This window comes from Andrena cerasifolii, chromosome 10 (assembly GCF_050908995.1).
Source record: "Andrena cerasifolii isolate SP2316 chromosome 10, iyAndCera1_principal, whole genome shotgun sequence".
Lineage (NCBI taxonomy): Eukaryota > Metazoa > Arthropoda > Insecta > Hymenoptera > Andrenidae > Andrena > Andrena cerasifolii.
In genome coordinates, this window is record NC_135127.1 from 11,157,415 (window position 1) to 11,170,938 (window position 13,524).

General features: G+C 41.6%; 4 protein-coding genes across 6 annotated transcripts; 1 reads left to right on the top strand and 3 right to left on the bottom strand.

Moving 5' to 3' along the window:
• Nucleotides 1-206: 206 nt before the first annotated feature.
• Nucleotides 207-5,251, bottom strand: LOC143373773 (uncharacterized). The gene is made up of 4 exons (XM_076821321.1): nucleotides 5,043-5,251; nucleotides 3,761-4,062; nucleotides 2,447-2,715; nucleotides 207-2,005 (listed from the first exon to the last, which is right to left on the bottom strand). Exons 2-4 carry the CDS (start codon nucleotides 3,838-3,840, stop codon nucleotides 1,410-1,412), a joined length of 945 nt encoding a protein of 314 aa, XP_076677436.1. The 5' UTR covers nucleotides 3,841-4,062; nucleotides 5,043-5,251; the 3' UTR covers nucleotides 207-1,409.
• Nucleotides 5,252-5,461: 210 nt separating this feature from the next.
• Nucleotides 5,462-6,744, top strand: Rpl26 (ribosomal protein L26). The gene is made up of 4 exons (XM_076821333.1): nucleotides 5,462-5,616; nucleotides 5,888-6,068; nucleotides 6,159-6,299; nucleotides 6,557-6,744. The coding sequence occupies exons 2-4, from the start codon at nucleotides 5,901-5,903 to the stop codon at nucleotides 6,692-6,694; spliced, it is 447 nt and encodes a 148-aa protein (XP_076677448.1). The 5' UTR covers nucleotides 5,462-5,616; nucleotides 5,888-5,900; the 3' UTR covers nucleotides 6,695-6,744.
• LOC143373775 (protein lifeguard 4-like) lies at nucleotides 6,740-8,568 on the bottom strand. Of its 3 annotated transcripts, none has more exons than XM_076821325.1 (6): nucleotides 8,438-8,568; nucleotides 7,852-8,028; nucleotides 7,637-7,745; nucleotides 7,446-7,551; nucleotides 7,227-7,378; nucleotides 6,740-7,141 (listed from the first exon to the last, which is right to left on the bottom strand). In XM_076821325.1, exons 2-6 carry the CDS (start codon nucleotides 7,985-7,987, stop codon nucleotides 6,892-6,894), a joined length of 753 nt encoding a protein of 250 aa, XP_076677440.1. In that variant the 5' UTR covers nucleotides 7,988-8,028; nucleotides 8,438-8,568; the 3' UTR covers nucleotides 6,740-6,891. The 3 variants fall into 3 exon arrangements, with proteins under 3 accessions (XP_076677440.1, XP_076677439.1, XP_076677441.1); XM_076821324.1 differs by having other exon boundaries at nucleotides 8,368-8,499; XM_076821326.1 differs by lacking the exon at nucleotides 8,438-8,568 and adding an exon at nucleotides 8,269-8,404.
• A 548-nt stretch (nucleotides 8,569-9,116) lies between these two features.
• On the bottom strand, nucleotides 9,117-12,736 carry LOC143373770 (uncharacterized). The gene is made up of 4 exons (XM_076821315.1): nucleotides 10,017-12,736; nucleotides 9,817-9,930; nucleotides 9,605-9,755; nucleotides 9,117-9,512 (listed from the first exon to the last, which is right to left on the bottom strand). Exons 1-4 carry the CDS (start codon nucleotides 12,480-12,482, stop codon nucleotides 9,436-9,438), a joined length of 2,808 nt encoding a protein of 935 aa, XP_076677430.1. The 5' UTR covers nucleotides 12,483-12,736; the 3' UTR covers nucleotides 9,117-9,435.
• Nucleotides 12,737-13,524: the final 788 nt, after the last annotated feature.

Sequence of the window (13,524 nt, forward strand, 5' to 3'; positions counted from 1 at the left end):
CTGTGTCTTTCTCGTTTTCTAATCCAACAGCTTTGGATGTGGAGCGCCACTCTTTCCCCTCGGCTACGGGCCGGGCGCGTCGTTACGCTCGCGCGCCACTTGTCCGCTCGAAGAAAGAGAAAGAGCGTTGCGAAATAAAATTCGCTGGCAAGTTCGAGACGGATTTTATAAAAGGAGCAATAAACGATTCGTGGCGACGCGCAGTGTTGCTGGCGTGAAAAGCTTCTCCGATTTATTGCCTCCCTAAAAAATTCGATACAATTCGCGAATCTCGCGTCTCTGTAATTCATCAAACCCGAGCGCCATCGGTCAGCGGCAATAGGAATTCAGCAATTTATCGATTCATTAGCTCCTGCTGTAGCATGCCATTCAGAAACTTAAATCAGTCTCGACGTCAGCAGCACTGGTAGCTTCTTCAGTTCCAGTGTATTCGTGGGTCCAATTTTTTACATCGATTGAAATCACATCGTTATGAAAGATAAATATACACCGAGATCAATGAACCACGTCAACGGTAATTCCATTCTTTTACGCCCGTTACAGAGTTTCCACGTTTCAGAAAATAACTGACAATTCAGCTGCCAATAACGCGAGGATCGAAACTACAGAATCGAGATTGTGTAATTAAAATCGGGGGACGCTCGCGTACAACGGCACCAGTGCTGCGATCATCGAAACACAGGTATTGATAAGTCCACGATTAGCAATGAACGTGAAATTCATTTGGCCGTGAGCCTGCATTCAAACGAAACCTCCCAAAAACGATAAGACTCCGACGAGACACTCAATTACACGCGTCTATTCACTTTCATCCTGTTTCATGTACTTCTACGGGGCACGCATACTGTATAAACGTAACGGACAACACATGAATCTATATAATACAAGGTTATTACTTTCATTTTACCTACAATTAAATAAGGTCAAAGAATTGGCTAAGGGCGGTAGTCGATGCGTTGCAATTAAATTACTTCCAAATACAATCCTTCTCGATGGGCAGACAGACGATCCTTCGGCACAATCGATAACCGTATCCGATACACGGGCGTTCGTGTCTATTTCTCTATGGTACAACTGTTACGTCGAGAGCGTCTAAGAAAGGTGACTTTCGCGCGAGATTCTATCGAGTAACGATACAACAACTAAAGGTACGGTAAACGATACATCGTTGCTAAAACATTAAATTAAGGATAGCTGCGAAATAAGCAGGACGCTCGACTTTACGGACGAGTGTCGCGAACAGGGACAGTTAGGTACGGGTCCAAAAAAAAACAGCCAAGATTTTGGAAGCTCCGCCTTTTATCAACACTTGCTTCGCGAGGAGGAGAAACCGCGGAGCAGTTATTAATATCGACGGAGCTTCCCAATTAAATTTAAGAAAAACGTGTCAAGAGGGCAGAGGATGAACTTTACATGGATGTCGGGGACCAGAAGTTCATTTCCCTTAATTCAGACGGCTTGGCCTGAAATATGTTCGAGTAGACAACGTTAGATTTCCCAGCAGACTTGTCGTCAAGCCCTACATAGGTAAGGTTCTGCGACGATATCGATTTCTTTCGATTCAACGACCGCGACGGAGGGACTGCCACGTCTATGTTGCCCTCGTCCTCTTCGTCGATTTTCGGGGCAACGATTTCTCTGGACTGCCCCAATATGCTACCCAGAATCCAACCTCCTTGGTATTTCTCCCGGTCGGGGAGAAATGCGCCTGTGAAGTATCGATTCGAGGGCACACGACGACGAGACTTCGGCGAGCTGTCCGGGGTGCCTATGGGCGAAGTTAAGGGAGTGGCTGGCAACGATTTGCTCCCTATCTTCGGCAGAACCGCGGCCTGTTCGGCCGCGAGCGTCTTCTGGAACTTGTTGGACATTATCTGATTGGCTACGAGGACGATCGATTTCCCGCAAAGCGCTGGCTCGCTGTGAAATCCATCGTCCACCCCCTGGGACTTTGTCTTCGCGCTTCCAAGTGACAAGATCTTCGAGCCCTGCCTGGTTTCGTTGCCTGAAAGCAGAAGCAAACAATGCTGAAGAATTTCCTGGATGTAGACGAAGACGTACGAAAACGCGAATGCTCACTGAGGAAACAGAGATAACGCGAGCCACCAGATGTGTCAGTTCTACTAATCACAAGATCATACAACGTCAAAATGTGCGAGGTATATAATTATTATGTACTCGTATCCAGGAATAGTACGATAAAGCTAAATATAACTCTTGACTATAGACGACCAACATTTGAGTACATCTACTGCCTTCACCCTCCATTACTTCTCTAACTTAACTATCGAGGATGTGTTTTAGAACTATGCGCGTAAATTTAATTATTCGCTGAATAAACTCAATCGCTCGAGGAGACCAATTATCATATACCAGGAAGATCTTCGAGGAATATACCAGCGTGTATACCAACGTGCTACAGATGTTAGCAACATCAATGTAATACCTCTGCTAGCTGCCGAGGCTGGCACGAACGGTTGACACGGCAGGGGATGCTTGCTGAAGTCGATCTGCTGGTTCTTCTTCGAGTCGGAGAGCAGTTGTTGCTCCGACGATTGACTCGTCGACGAGGCGATATTCTGTTCGCTCAGGACCTCCTTGATGGGCCGGTACTCTTGCTCGACGGACAACTGATTCTGCGTCTTCGAATATCGTATGTAGAAGAAGCTGTCGTCGTGGGACGGGGGGCTGAACGTGCTGTCGTCGAAATCAAATCTGCGCAGAATAAAAGAGAAGGATTAGAAGCGGGTAGCGAACAGCGACAGGTAGAGCACCCGATCGAAACGTCACAAGGATATTCGATGACATGAGCCATGTGCTTTTGGTCCCGACCCATATACAGGTCACGGGCGCGCGACTCGAAAACGTCCTGACCCATATATGGCTCGGGGTAATGTGCACGCGTTAAAAATCGAAGTTCGCTGGTCGGCGGTGCCAGGTTTATGCCATTATATTACTCGACGTACGTCGCTCAGATAACTATAGACCCGCGCTTATAGATCCTCCAATTCACTGACAGATATTCCAGTCCACGGCCACTGAAAGATTCGCCAGGTCTCGGGCCTCTTACCATTCGCGAGACAGCACTCCTGCCACCATGCACAACTTCCAGATTCTAGTAATACAGCGGTCCTAGTGCCAACGATGCTTTTCGCACAACTTAGCGCGTTACGCGACAGAACGACTTCGAAATTACCACAGGTGCGACCAGCTCGGTCGCTCTGCGCGACGACGTACGTCACGCGCGCGCGAACGAAAAAAAGACGTTGCTCGAGCGGAGCTTGTGACACACAGAGAACCGATATACGCGTGTGCCGTGGGGAACGGTAACGAATATGCACGGAGAGAGCCACGAGGGCGCATCATCCGTGGACGCTGGTGGGCTGCTCTAAGATCTAAGAATAGCGGGCACAATGCCCGTGCAACCAACTGTTCGCTCGCGTCGGCCAAATTCCGCGTGTAAATATTCTCTGTCGGCCGAGTACGCGCTAACAGAAGTCGGGTGTACACAATGAGAAATCGATAGCTTCTGAAATGTTCGAAAGTGCTCGATACACTCGGGCCGTAACAATAAGTCGAACGATCCGACGCTACTTGTTATTGGACTCGTAAAATCTCTGAAGGCGAATCTCCGTCCCGCTGGTCGGCGATAATATTAGCGTTAAAGCATCGCCAGCCCTGAAAGTGTTTAGAAATCCAAGTCTGATGACTCAAGGAGGATCGAGCTTTTGTAAACGTTTCGAAGAAAAGAATAATATACCTATTATCGACCTTTCCTTTCATCCACTGCGGCAAAGATATTCCGCTGCCCAGCGATCTATCTTGTCTCGTGGATCCCATTTTCGCGGTTTTATCGGACTTCCCTTCTGTTTCTTAATCGACCGAAAGTTGCAGTTTACTGTCTTGCTGGCGTCACGGGCTTTTCTTTAACGAAGCGTGATTCCGAGCGTGAATTTGAAATACCGGGGGAGGTGTGCTATCGACGAAAATCGGTTTCCTCCAGAAGCCTTCAGTGGTACAAACCGTCCCCTAGGAGATCAGACTGCATGTCATTCTACCAACCTGCAACAGAAAACGGTGTATTTGTTAGTACGTGCATTTGTTGTGTAATCTGCATGATAATTCGGAGTAATATTTGTATATTTTCGGATTATGGAGCGCCTCGTATCTCCAATCCTCATTTACAATTTGAAAAGAGCGAGAGCAACCATTGGGGAAATTGTTTTATTTTTCAATTCCGTGTAATTATGTAACTGTGGAAACTGGTTCTCGTGACTTCTAATTACAACGTCGTTAAACGCGGTGTTTCGGAGTATATTTTCGGAGTATTTTTCGGAGTATAATTACTCGCAACGCTCGGATAAGGAACAATCTTTTAGAACACTTAAAGAATCAAAATAAACACATATTCGTTATTAACGGATAAATATTGTGATAAATATGCCTATCAATTAAATACTTTAGTATATCTGATTATCTGGAGCACCACAGTGGCCCAACATTCGATGCTCAACAATCTAACGGATTTTTCGTAGTCTGTATACTGTTGAATCCGGGTCTTGACCAGTTTTATCTGGCTTGATTGAAAAGTGTTGAGTTGCAGTAACAGAACTCTCTTTCGTTTATTGTACAAAAGCCTGAAAAGTCGCTGTGTCTGCTCATAATCATCGAACTACTGCAATTTCTAATAAAATGTGTCTCGAAAGATGTACACGTAAAAGAGTAATTGCCGACGCGCTTTAATCGGACATATGTAGTGCCTGAAGTGTATGGCTTCCGAGGGACAAATCGTAAAACGCGCCATAGGAAGAGACGAACACGAAGGAGGAAAAAGAAAAATCATCTTCGTATTACATACTGACGACTCGACAAAGTACAATTCGATTTCGCGATTAACAATGGCTTTAATCAGATAGACTCTAACGGCTATCGCATCGATGGCACTTGCGACGTTTGCGCATCGCGACGCCTATGCTCCGAATAGAAATATAAACAAGGTGTTTTGCTCAACGAAATGACGCATCAACTGGTCGTGTACTTACTCGATTTTTATGGTACGCTGAATAATGTCGCGTGATTAATGGCCCCATAATTACGACACTTTTGCCAGACTTTAGAAACGGTAATCCCGTAGTTCTGAAACGATCCAGCCACCCACTGTCCACAATGAATGACACAAGCGGACACAAGTATCACACAAGTACGCAACGCACGACAAGTTGTGTAACAACGAGCAGCTTCTCGACTACTGTGCTCCCGTTTTAGGGAGAACTAGAAAGAACTAGAAGGATCTAGAGGAAGTAAAAAAAACACTATGCCATCATTCGCAGTGGCTCGTTCAAGATAGAGTAATTATTTTCAACGAATCCCTGAATTTCTTATACGCAGGCAGTTGATTGTCGGTAATAGAATATGTCGAATGCATTGGATCGCGAGTATAACGAAATCTTCAATCATATTCAGTGTTATGAATGAGAAGCTGATGCGCAGATATCGATTGACCAATTAGAGTGACGTAGTTACTTTTCTCATCGCGGACTAGTGAATTCCTACTTTTCCGGCGTTTGCGCTGGTAAATACTCTTCCGGTTGTGACCGCGGTACCGAAACGTCAACGGTGAGTCCGTTGAAATCCGAATCGGTTCCAATCGCAGTTAAATAAGCAGCTTCATCTTCATATTTCGTACCAGAAACGCGTCGTTTGTTCTCTTCTACGGAGATGCAAATATTTTCCATATTAAGATACAAATGAAAATTATAGTTTTATCTGTGATCGTTAACCTGTCTGTTTGTATCAGACAAAGCCACGTGACGCACACTATAGCTTGCCAAAATTTCTGATTTCGGTTATTGACGCCGAAACATATTGAACGATCTTTTATGCGCAGGTAACCAGCAACGATGAAGTTCAACCGACTCGTCACCTCTTCACGGAGGAAAAATCGAAAGAGGCACTTCACGGCGCCTTCTCACATTCGCAGAAGGCTTATGTCAGCACCTCTCTCGAAAGAACTTCGCCAAAAGTATAATGTTCGATCTATGCCCATACGCAAGGATGACGAAGTCCAGGTAAAATGTCGCTTAATTTAATTTCCCGAGCTATCTCGATACACGATTTCGTGGAACTTCATTTTCTGATACATGCGTCTCTTTGAAAAGGTTGTACGTGGTCACTATAAAGGGCAACAAGTAGGCAAAGTTGTTCAAGTGTACAGGAAAAAGTTCGTCATATACATTGAAAGAATACAACGTGAAAAGGCTAACACTGCCAATGTGTACGTTGGCATAGATCCATCCAAGGTAAGAAGCGATTCATTTTCTTGTTCTATAAATGCACTTGTTTAGTCTTAACGAATGATGATCCAAACCATTCACATAGAAGAAGACACAGAGCTAGACGATGGCATTGAAGCTCAGGGTTTTCCTGTGTTTCAATCTGTCTGTCTTGCTCAGTCTCTTCGATGCAGAGAAATTGGCACTGACATTACCATTCTCAGTTATCTTTCCTGATATTGGATTTGGAATCTCCTTTAATTCGAATATCTTTGCTTTCACAGACTGTTATTGTAAAACTGAAGATGGACAAGGACCGCAAGAAGATTATTGACAGGCGAAGCAAAGGCAGACTTGCGGCGTTGGGCAAGGACAAGGGAAAATACACAGAAGATTCGACCGCAGCCATGGAAACTTCGTAAATTTAGACCATATTCCGTTTATGTATTTCAATAAAAATATTAACATTGGAGTCTGTATCTGATCTTTATTTATCATTCCCCGTATTCGAAAAGGGGCGTCGCTTAAACTATTAAAAAATTTGAAACAAAGATTTCTTCAGTTAGAAAAGTAAAATTATATGAAGCAAAAATAAAACAGTGCAGACATCCATTGAGATCTAATTCTTCGAGATTGTGAGAATTCTCAAAATATACAGAAACAGATTAATTACATCGAGATAAATGTTGATAGTCGCCAATATATACTCCTCCGGAGAGAGTCTATGCATTAGTAACCGAGTGTCGTAAACGATGAATATAGACATTATCACTGCTCCAGCAATGCACAGAGCAAATTCTAGCTTTGTGCTCTGGATAAATATTTGCATGAAACCTCCAAACAGCAGGATCCAGAGTCCGATAAACAAGCTGCGAATGTAGAAAGATATGATATAAAATCTTCAGAATCGTGATAAGAGTAAGAAAGGTGGGAATAATAAGAATGGAGATGTACCCGGAACTCGAGATGGATAAATCTCGTTTGCTCTGGAATGTGAAGATGGTTAGTCCTATCATAACTGTTAGCGTTATGAAGACGGCTTCGAGGACAGTAGCCACGTCGTACATCGACACTATTATCCCGACAGTGTAAGATTCTGCCAATGTCTGTTACACAAATTATTTATCACTTACAATCAAAGTTACATATTCCAAGGACTGCTTGATTACTTACGAACAAAGTTAACAGTATCAAGTTAACTGGATGGTCTCTCCTTTTTATGAACAGAGCAACTAAAGTTCCCAAAGTTATGACGAACGACAAGAGAAATGTCCAAACACTAAAATTGCAAGATACAGAAATACATTTCTTCAACTGTTTTTTTTTACATTAAAATTACATAAGATCGAGAAATGTCATCTTACTTTTGTTGTACGAAAAGTTTTAAGGGTTCAATTGCCATAAACGTTCCAGCTATTATTACTGTTAGTAAAAGTTGGATGCTTAACAAGCCATACACCTTTCGGAGAAATCCTGCAACACACATGGCAGCGAAGTTTATGTTTCGAGGCAAGTGTATTCGACGAGAACGAAGTGATTTTTACATCGACAGGCCATCCCCTGATGCTAGTGCAGTTACCTAATCGTATATTTATACTGCTATTCTGGACATTATTATTGTAAGTGAAATCATTTTTAATATCATCCGTATCTGTATCTTCCTTTCCACCACTCTCTACATCCTCTGTGATCAATTTCGTGTGATTGATAGACATGCTTGCAGGTTGGTTCAGTAAAACCACTTTGGGAATAGTACCTGAAATTATATCTTTAATAGTCACTGATGTAGTAAAATATAGAACGAATCAAGTGGAAGTGTAGTAACGATTGTCAACATTGATTATTTCTTGTAGAAATTGTCAGGTTACGCGACAGTTATAACTGCGATTTCGCAAAAAAAAAAAGCAAAAACAGTGACACATCGATCGCTTGGCGTTTGTTTTTTACGCTTGATGCACTTCTGCTGTACATTACATTTTTTGATAGTTCCACTCACGTGACAGATGACTTAGAAAACATACATTTTGAAAATTTTATTGCGCGAGATGAGCGAGACAAAGAACCGATAATTAATGTTAATCTACGATGTACAGACCAATACGTTTAAGTACGTTTATCCTGTTTCAACGGAGAAAGTTGATTTAACACATCTGCTACTTGGTTACCTCGTTCCTTAGTAGTTAAGGAGTCTTCGGCGATAATCGGTGACCGTCGACGCTCGTCGGCAGCGCACAATACTTTTACCGTTATCTGAGGCGTGGTTTACAAGGGAATATCCCGAACCCGGAAATTCGAAAAAATTCTAAAACTTTGTGAATATGTAGGGAATTACCTCCTGATTACAACGCAATTTTTGTTTGCTGCCCAAATTCACTCTAAGGGAGTGTAAATTGACCCCTGAAAATTCGGTTATTTTCCGATTTTGTGTTATAACTCGTGAATTGTAAAATAATTTTTTACCAAATGCTAGATCTAATTAAAAGAAGTGAATTTTGTCTTGAAACTTTTTTTCTATCTCTTACAGTTCGCAAGTTATAACACAAAATCGGAAAATAGCCGAATTTTCAGGGGTTAATTTCACCACCTTCAAGTGAATTTAGGCAGCAAACATAAATTGCGTTGTAATCAGGAGGAAATCCCCTACATATTCACAGTTTCATAATTTTTCGAATTTTCGGGTTCGGGATTTTCCCTTGTTAGTCAGATATTAAAAATAATTTGTATATTAATTATTCCTTCCCAATCAAGATACTGTTAAAAGAATTTTCGAGTTGATTTGTTTCCGTGACTCGCGCAAATGTGGGACATTTGAAAGGAATTCTGAACGAGTAAATAGATGAAATGTTTTAATAAAATATATAATTTACAATATGTATAAACGTGCCTTATAAACTACTTGCTGCTATTATTAATGGCGCATCTTAGCTGAATAATGATTTTGCATTGCTTGTAAACCTCTTACGGTCATTGTCATTCTATCGGATTTATTTCCGAGTCGGTGTTTCTACAATGGTACCTGTATATGTCTATTTTATCATAGAGTTTTTGACAGCTTTTTTTTAAGCGACAGACTGTGTTTCCTGCCGTCACGTTTCTTTATCGGGATTACATGATTTTCTATTTTGCTTGTACTTTCCGCACAACTTACCGAATTACTCGTGTGTCAATCCGATGATTTTTCGAACGACGATTTAAATATTTTCTGATGGGCTACGACCCTCGCTATTGGCTTAATATTAACTGAAATAAAAAAGAAAAGGGGAGGTAATGCGTAAAAGTAATTGATTTGTGTACTAAAAATTAAAAAAAAAAAATTCTCAGTCATTGTATACCTGTCTTATACGGTTTACGAGATTTGCCAGTACCAAAAACACAGGATACTCGATCTACATCATTGTACGTGATTTTGTATTTCTGCTTTCCAAGCTTCAGCATTTTTTCCGTCAGAACTATTCTTTTCCCCACCATTTCGCTTTGAAGCACCTGCATATTACGCAACAGTATTAATGTATTTTCGTAAGTGAACATGTTATAATTAACATACCGTGGATGGAATGTCTAAAACAAAGATATCGTCGTCGTCCTGTATGTCTTTATACGTAAATGAAGGCATGGCTCTTTCGTGTACCAAGTTCTCCTCCTCTATGAATCCCTGTAACTGCAAAAGACAAAGACATGTAAAAACGGACCAAAAGATATAAACAACGAATTTGAAATTCAAAAGTAGGAAATTTTTGTTTCTACATTGCGTGGCCTACTGCGCCTCTCTGTATTCGTAGTTTCCACCATAGGTCCATCTTCTAAATTCTCTCCATTCAACTCCTTTTCATCCGTGCTTCGATTAAGATTGGTATTCTCTATGCAACCTAAGTGACTTGATTTAGAGTTGTTGCCTTCCTTCCTTAGATAAGAGATAGCCTCTTTCAAGCCGTCTTCTGAACTACTTAGACAGTGAGGTGTTATTCCATTCAATTCTTTTTTAGGTGATTTCGACACGTGTTTGTGTGGGCTTGTATTACTTTCTGTACGTTTTAATGGCTGCACAGATTTCTCCTTCTCAGATGTTCGCTTATTTTCCCTATACATCTTAGCTGGGTATAAAGTTGCTTCTTTTCTATGCTTTCCCATTCTAGACTCATTATCATACTTCAGTCTTTTAGGAAATCGTACCATAACAGGCTTAAAATCTACATCATCGTCCTCATTGCTCGACACATCAGAAGGTCGTTTGAGTAACTTATTCCTTATATTTCCTAAGTTAAAGGAGGTATCTTCATCTTCACTGAGGCTGGACTCGCTATCTATGGTCAAATTTAATCTCCTCAATAGCTGCAATCGCTTTTTTGTTAACGGTGATATACTATCTTCTGCATGTTCATCCATCTCCGTAGTGTCAAGTACTTCCTCGTCACTGAAGTGGTTTGTGCTTCTTTCTACATCTGTACAGTAATTGCTTACCGAATCGCTACACGATATTATTCTAAACCTTCTCTTAACAATTTCTGTACAGGTAACTTTAGGCTGTGATCTCAGTTGTGGTACATCGTTTTCATGGCCTTCTCTTCTATCCTCCACAGTTCGAACTGGAGTCAACATCATGTTTTCAGTAGCCTCTTTATCTTCTATATTATTCGCATTTTCAACCGGAGATGGTGCCGCGTCTTCGATATACATTTCATCTTTTATATCATTCACACCTCCAACCGCAGATGGTGCCTTGTCTTTGATATACATTTCGTCTTTTACATTATTCACATTTTCAGCTGGACCTGATGCCGTGTCTTTGATATCCTCTTTGTCTTCTGTATTATTTACATCTTCAACTGCAGTTAGTGTCATGTCTTCGATATTCTCTTTCTCTTCTGTATTATTTACATTTTCAACTAGAAATGCTGCCTTGTGTTCATTATCGATTTTGTCGGAGTCATCGGTGTCCTCGGATGAATCAGTATCAAAAAACGACAAGCTTGGTTCCACCACAGAATGATATTCATGATCCAAAACTGTGGAAGTAATTTGCGTACTTTGATAAATTTCATCAGCTTCGACTTTCACGCTCCTAGAGATTCTTTTCCCATCCTCTGAAAATTCTTCTTCTGTGTCCTCGTCAATGCCCGAATCCTTAGGTTGATGATTTGTACATCCATCGGGCGAAGGTTGAATTTCAGGGAACTTATCTCTGTTCTCATTAACGGGTGTTTTGAGCTCTGGAGCTTCATCCGACCCAGAATTCAGATCCAAAGAAATCCCTGTACTTGTACAAGGTTCCTTAATATCCTGGGATAGGCCTAGATTTTCATCGCTCAATACAAATTTCAAATTATCTTTTACGCTTTCCAGTGTTTTCTGGCTTTCAAATGATTTATAGCTATTTCTTTCCATTGCCTCAGATCCCTCGCTAATTTCGTCTGTAACACGATTTGTTTGCCCCATCATTTGACTCTCATTGCCTCGTACTTCTTGTTTTATAATAGAATTGTGCATTACCCTGCCCGAATCCGGCGTTTTAACACGTAGCTTCTCAATTTTCTCTGCGATAGATGCTTCATTATTTTGTGGGGCTTCATTCTCCTGGTCCGAGCTATCCTCTCGCTCGAAAAAGTTACGCGCCGATCCTGTATCATTAGATACGTTTAAGTCTTCCTGCGTACGTCTTCGAACGTTATCCCTAAGATAGTAAATTGAACTGCCGCGTACGCGTTCCTTTCCATTTGTCTTATTTAAGGAAAGGGAAGTGCTTTCATTCCCTTTCTTCTTAATGACCTCCTGCCAACCCACATTCATATTCTCATAGGATTTTCTTTTTGGTTTCTTAGTTTCCTCCTTCTTACTTACTGTAGGCTGAACATCATTTTTAGCTATTACATCAACCTCTTCACGAACGTGGTTTGTATTTTCTACAGACGTCCGCCGCATGTAGTTTGTTACAGACACATCCGATTTATGCAAAATGCTGTAGTCATCTTCGCTGAAGCTAACATTATCGTCAGTTTCGCTATCCTCCGACATTTGTCGAAGAATTGAGGTCTTCAGTTGAACGTACTGGCTGTACGTCTTCAAGCCACGGAACTGCTTAACCTCTGCATTCATAGCTTTGGTCCTGTGTCGCAGTTTTCGGCATGGTACTAACTTATGTACCAACGAGAGATCTATCATCCTGCTCGCGACAGTATTCCTTACCCTTTTCCAAGTAATTCTCTCGGACTCCATTATATACGAATATTTATCCCGTGTTTCTGACACCTCTGATATGGTCGACTAACCTAACTCTCTCCGCAGTCCACACTCAAACCGATTTTCTTCGCGACATTATTTCAGCTATATACGTGCCGGTACATCGATGTATGAAGTGAATAAATGAAAGCTGATATATCTTGTTTACAATATTCGTTAAAGGTGAAGGAATGAAAAAATCGTACTAGTAAACTCGCAGGCAGGTAGCTTTTGAATCATAACACGCAGAAGAATGCAGAAGAAACAGGGTCCAATAGGCTCGCACATGCGGCACATGGTTTGTGCGCGCCTCTGCGACTACGCAACGATACAGTTTGTGGAAAAAGCATCGCATACAATATAGTCATTTCCACCAGTGTAAACTATGGTCATCGATATTCTACTTAGGAAAATTCATTCGCTGAAAAATGTCTGGCTAAATAAGTCCCGGAATATTTCCTGTCCTCTTTATTACAGAATATACGACTCCCGCGAAATTCTCCTCAGCCGAAGACCGCGTGAAACGCGCACTACTAACTTCGATCGGTGAGATCGATCGAAGCTGTGCCGCGTGTTCGTCACACTTGTGGAATTCGAATCCGAAGTAATAAAGCGGATGAACATAAATCCGATTTATTAATCGAGAGTAAAGCGAATCTGCTGAAACGAAAGCAGAAAATTTTCACAGTAATCGCTGCAAAGTGTAGTAGAAGTCTCCCTGAACCTAGAATTTCTTACAAGCTATTTTATACTTCCCTCCCGAAGCAGAATACACGAACAACGAAGTTCAATGGATTTGTAACTGAAAACAGCCGAAAGGTCAGCCCGTGGGAAAATATGAAAGGGATTAATTCGAAGGTATGCGATTTTTTTTGCGCCACTGGCAAGTGGGAGTGGTGGAAAAAAGGACGGTAGAATTACCGAACGTTTGAGAATCACGATAATGATTGATTGCCGCTGGATGTAAAGGGGAAAAAAATCTCTGGTCGCAGAATTTCTGTCAACGGGACATACCTGTGCACCGGAAGTGTGTGAATGG

Excerpts from the sequence above, each read along its gene's own strand:
- LOC143373770 (XM_076821315.1), bottom strand. The coding sequence starts at position 12,482 with ATGGAGTCCGAGAGAATTACTTGGAAAAGGGTAAGGAATACTGTCGCG. Across the intron at positions 9,931-10,016 it reads GGCGCAGTAGGCCACGCAAT|TTACAGGGATTCATAGAGGA; the intron begins GTAGAAACAAAA and ends TGTCTTTTGCAG. Across the intron at positions 9,756-9,816 it reads TTTTAGACATTCCATCCACG|GTGCTTCAAAGCGAAATGGT; the intron begins GTATGTTAATTA and ends CGTAATATGCAG.
- LOC143373773 (XM_076821321.1), bottom strand. The coding sequence starts at position 3,840 with ATGGGATCCACGAGACAAGATAGATCGCTGGGCAGCGGAATATCTTTG. Across the intron at positions 2,716-3,760 it reads AAAGGAAAGGTCGATAATAG|ATTTGATTTCGACGACAGCA; the intron begins GTATATTATTCT and ends TATTCTGCGCAG. Across the intron at positions 2,006-2,446 it reads AGCCTCGGCAGCTAGCAGAG|GCAACGAAACCAGGCAGGGC; the intron begins GTATTACATTGA and ends TTCTGCTTTCAG.
- Rpl26 (XM_076821333.1), top strand. The coding sequence starts at position 5,901 with ATGAAGTTCAACCGACTCGTCACCTCTTCACGGAGGAAAAATCGAAAG. Across the intron at positions 6,069-6,158 it reads GCAAGGATGACGAAGTCCAG|GTTGTACGTGGTCACTATAA; the intron begins GTAAAATGTCGC and ends CTCTTTGAAAAG. Across the intron at positions 6,300-6,556 it reads TTGGCATAGATCCATCCAAG|ACTGTTATTGTAAAACTGAA; the intron begins GTAAGAAGCGAT and ends TTGCTTTCACAG.
- LOC143373775 (XM_076821325.1), bottom strand. The coding sequence starts at position 7,987 with ATGTCTATCAATCACACGAAATTGATCACAGAGGATGTAGAGAGTGGT. Across the intron at positions 7,746-7,851 it reads CAGTATAAATATACGATTAG|GATTTCTCCGAAAGGTGTAT; the intron begins GTAACTGCACTA and ends TGTGTGTTGCAG. Across the intron at positions 7,552-7,636 it reads AAACTTTTCGTACAACAAAA|TGTTTGGACATTTCTCTTGT; the intron begins GTAAGATGACAT and ends TTGCAATTTTAG.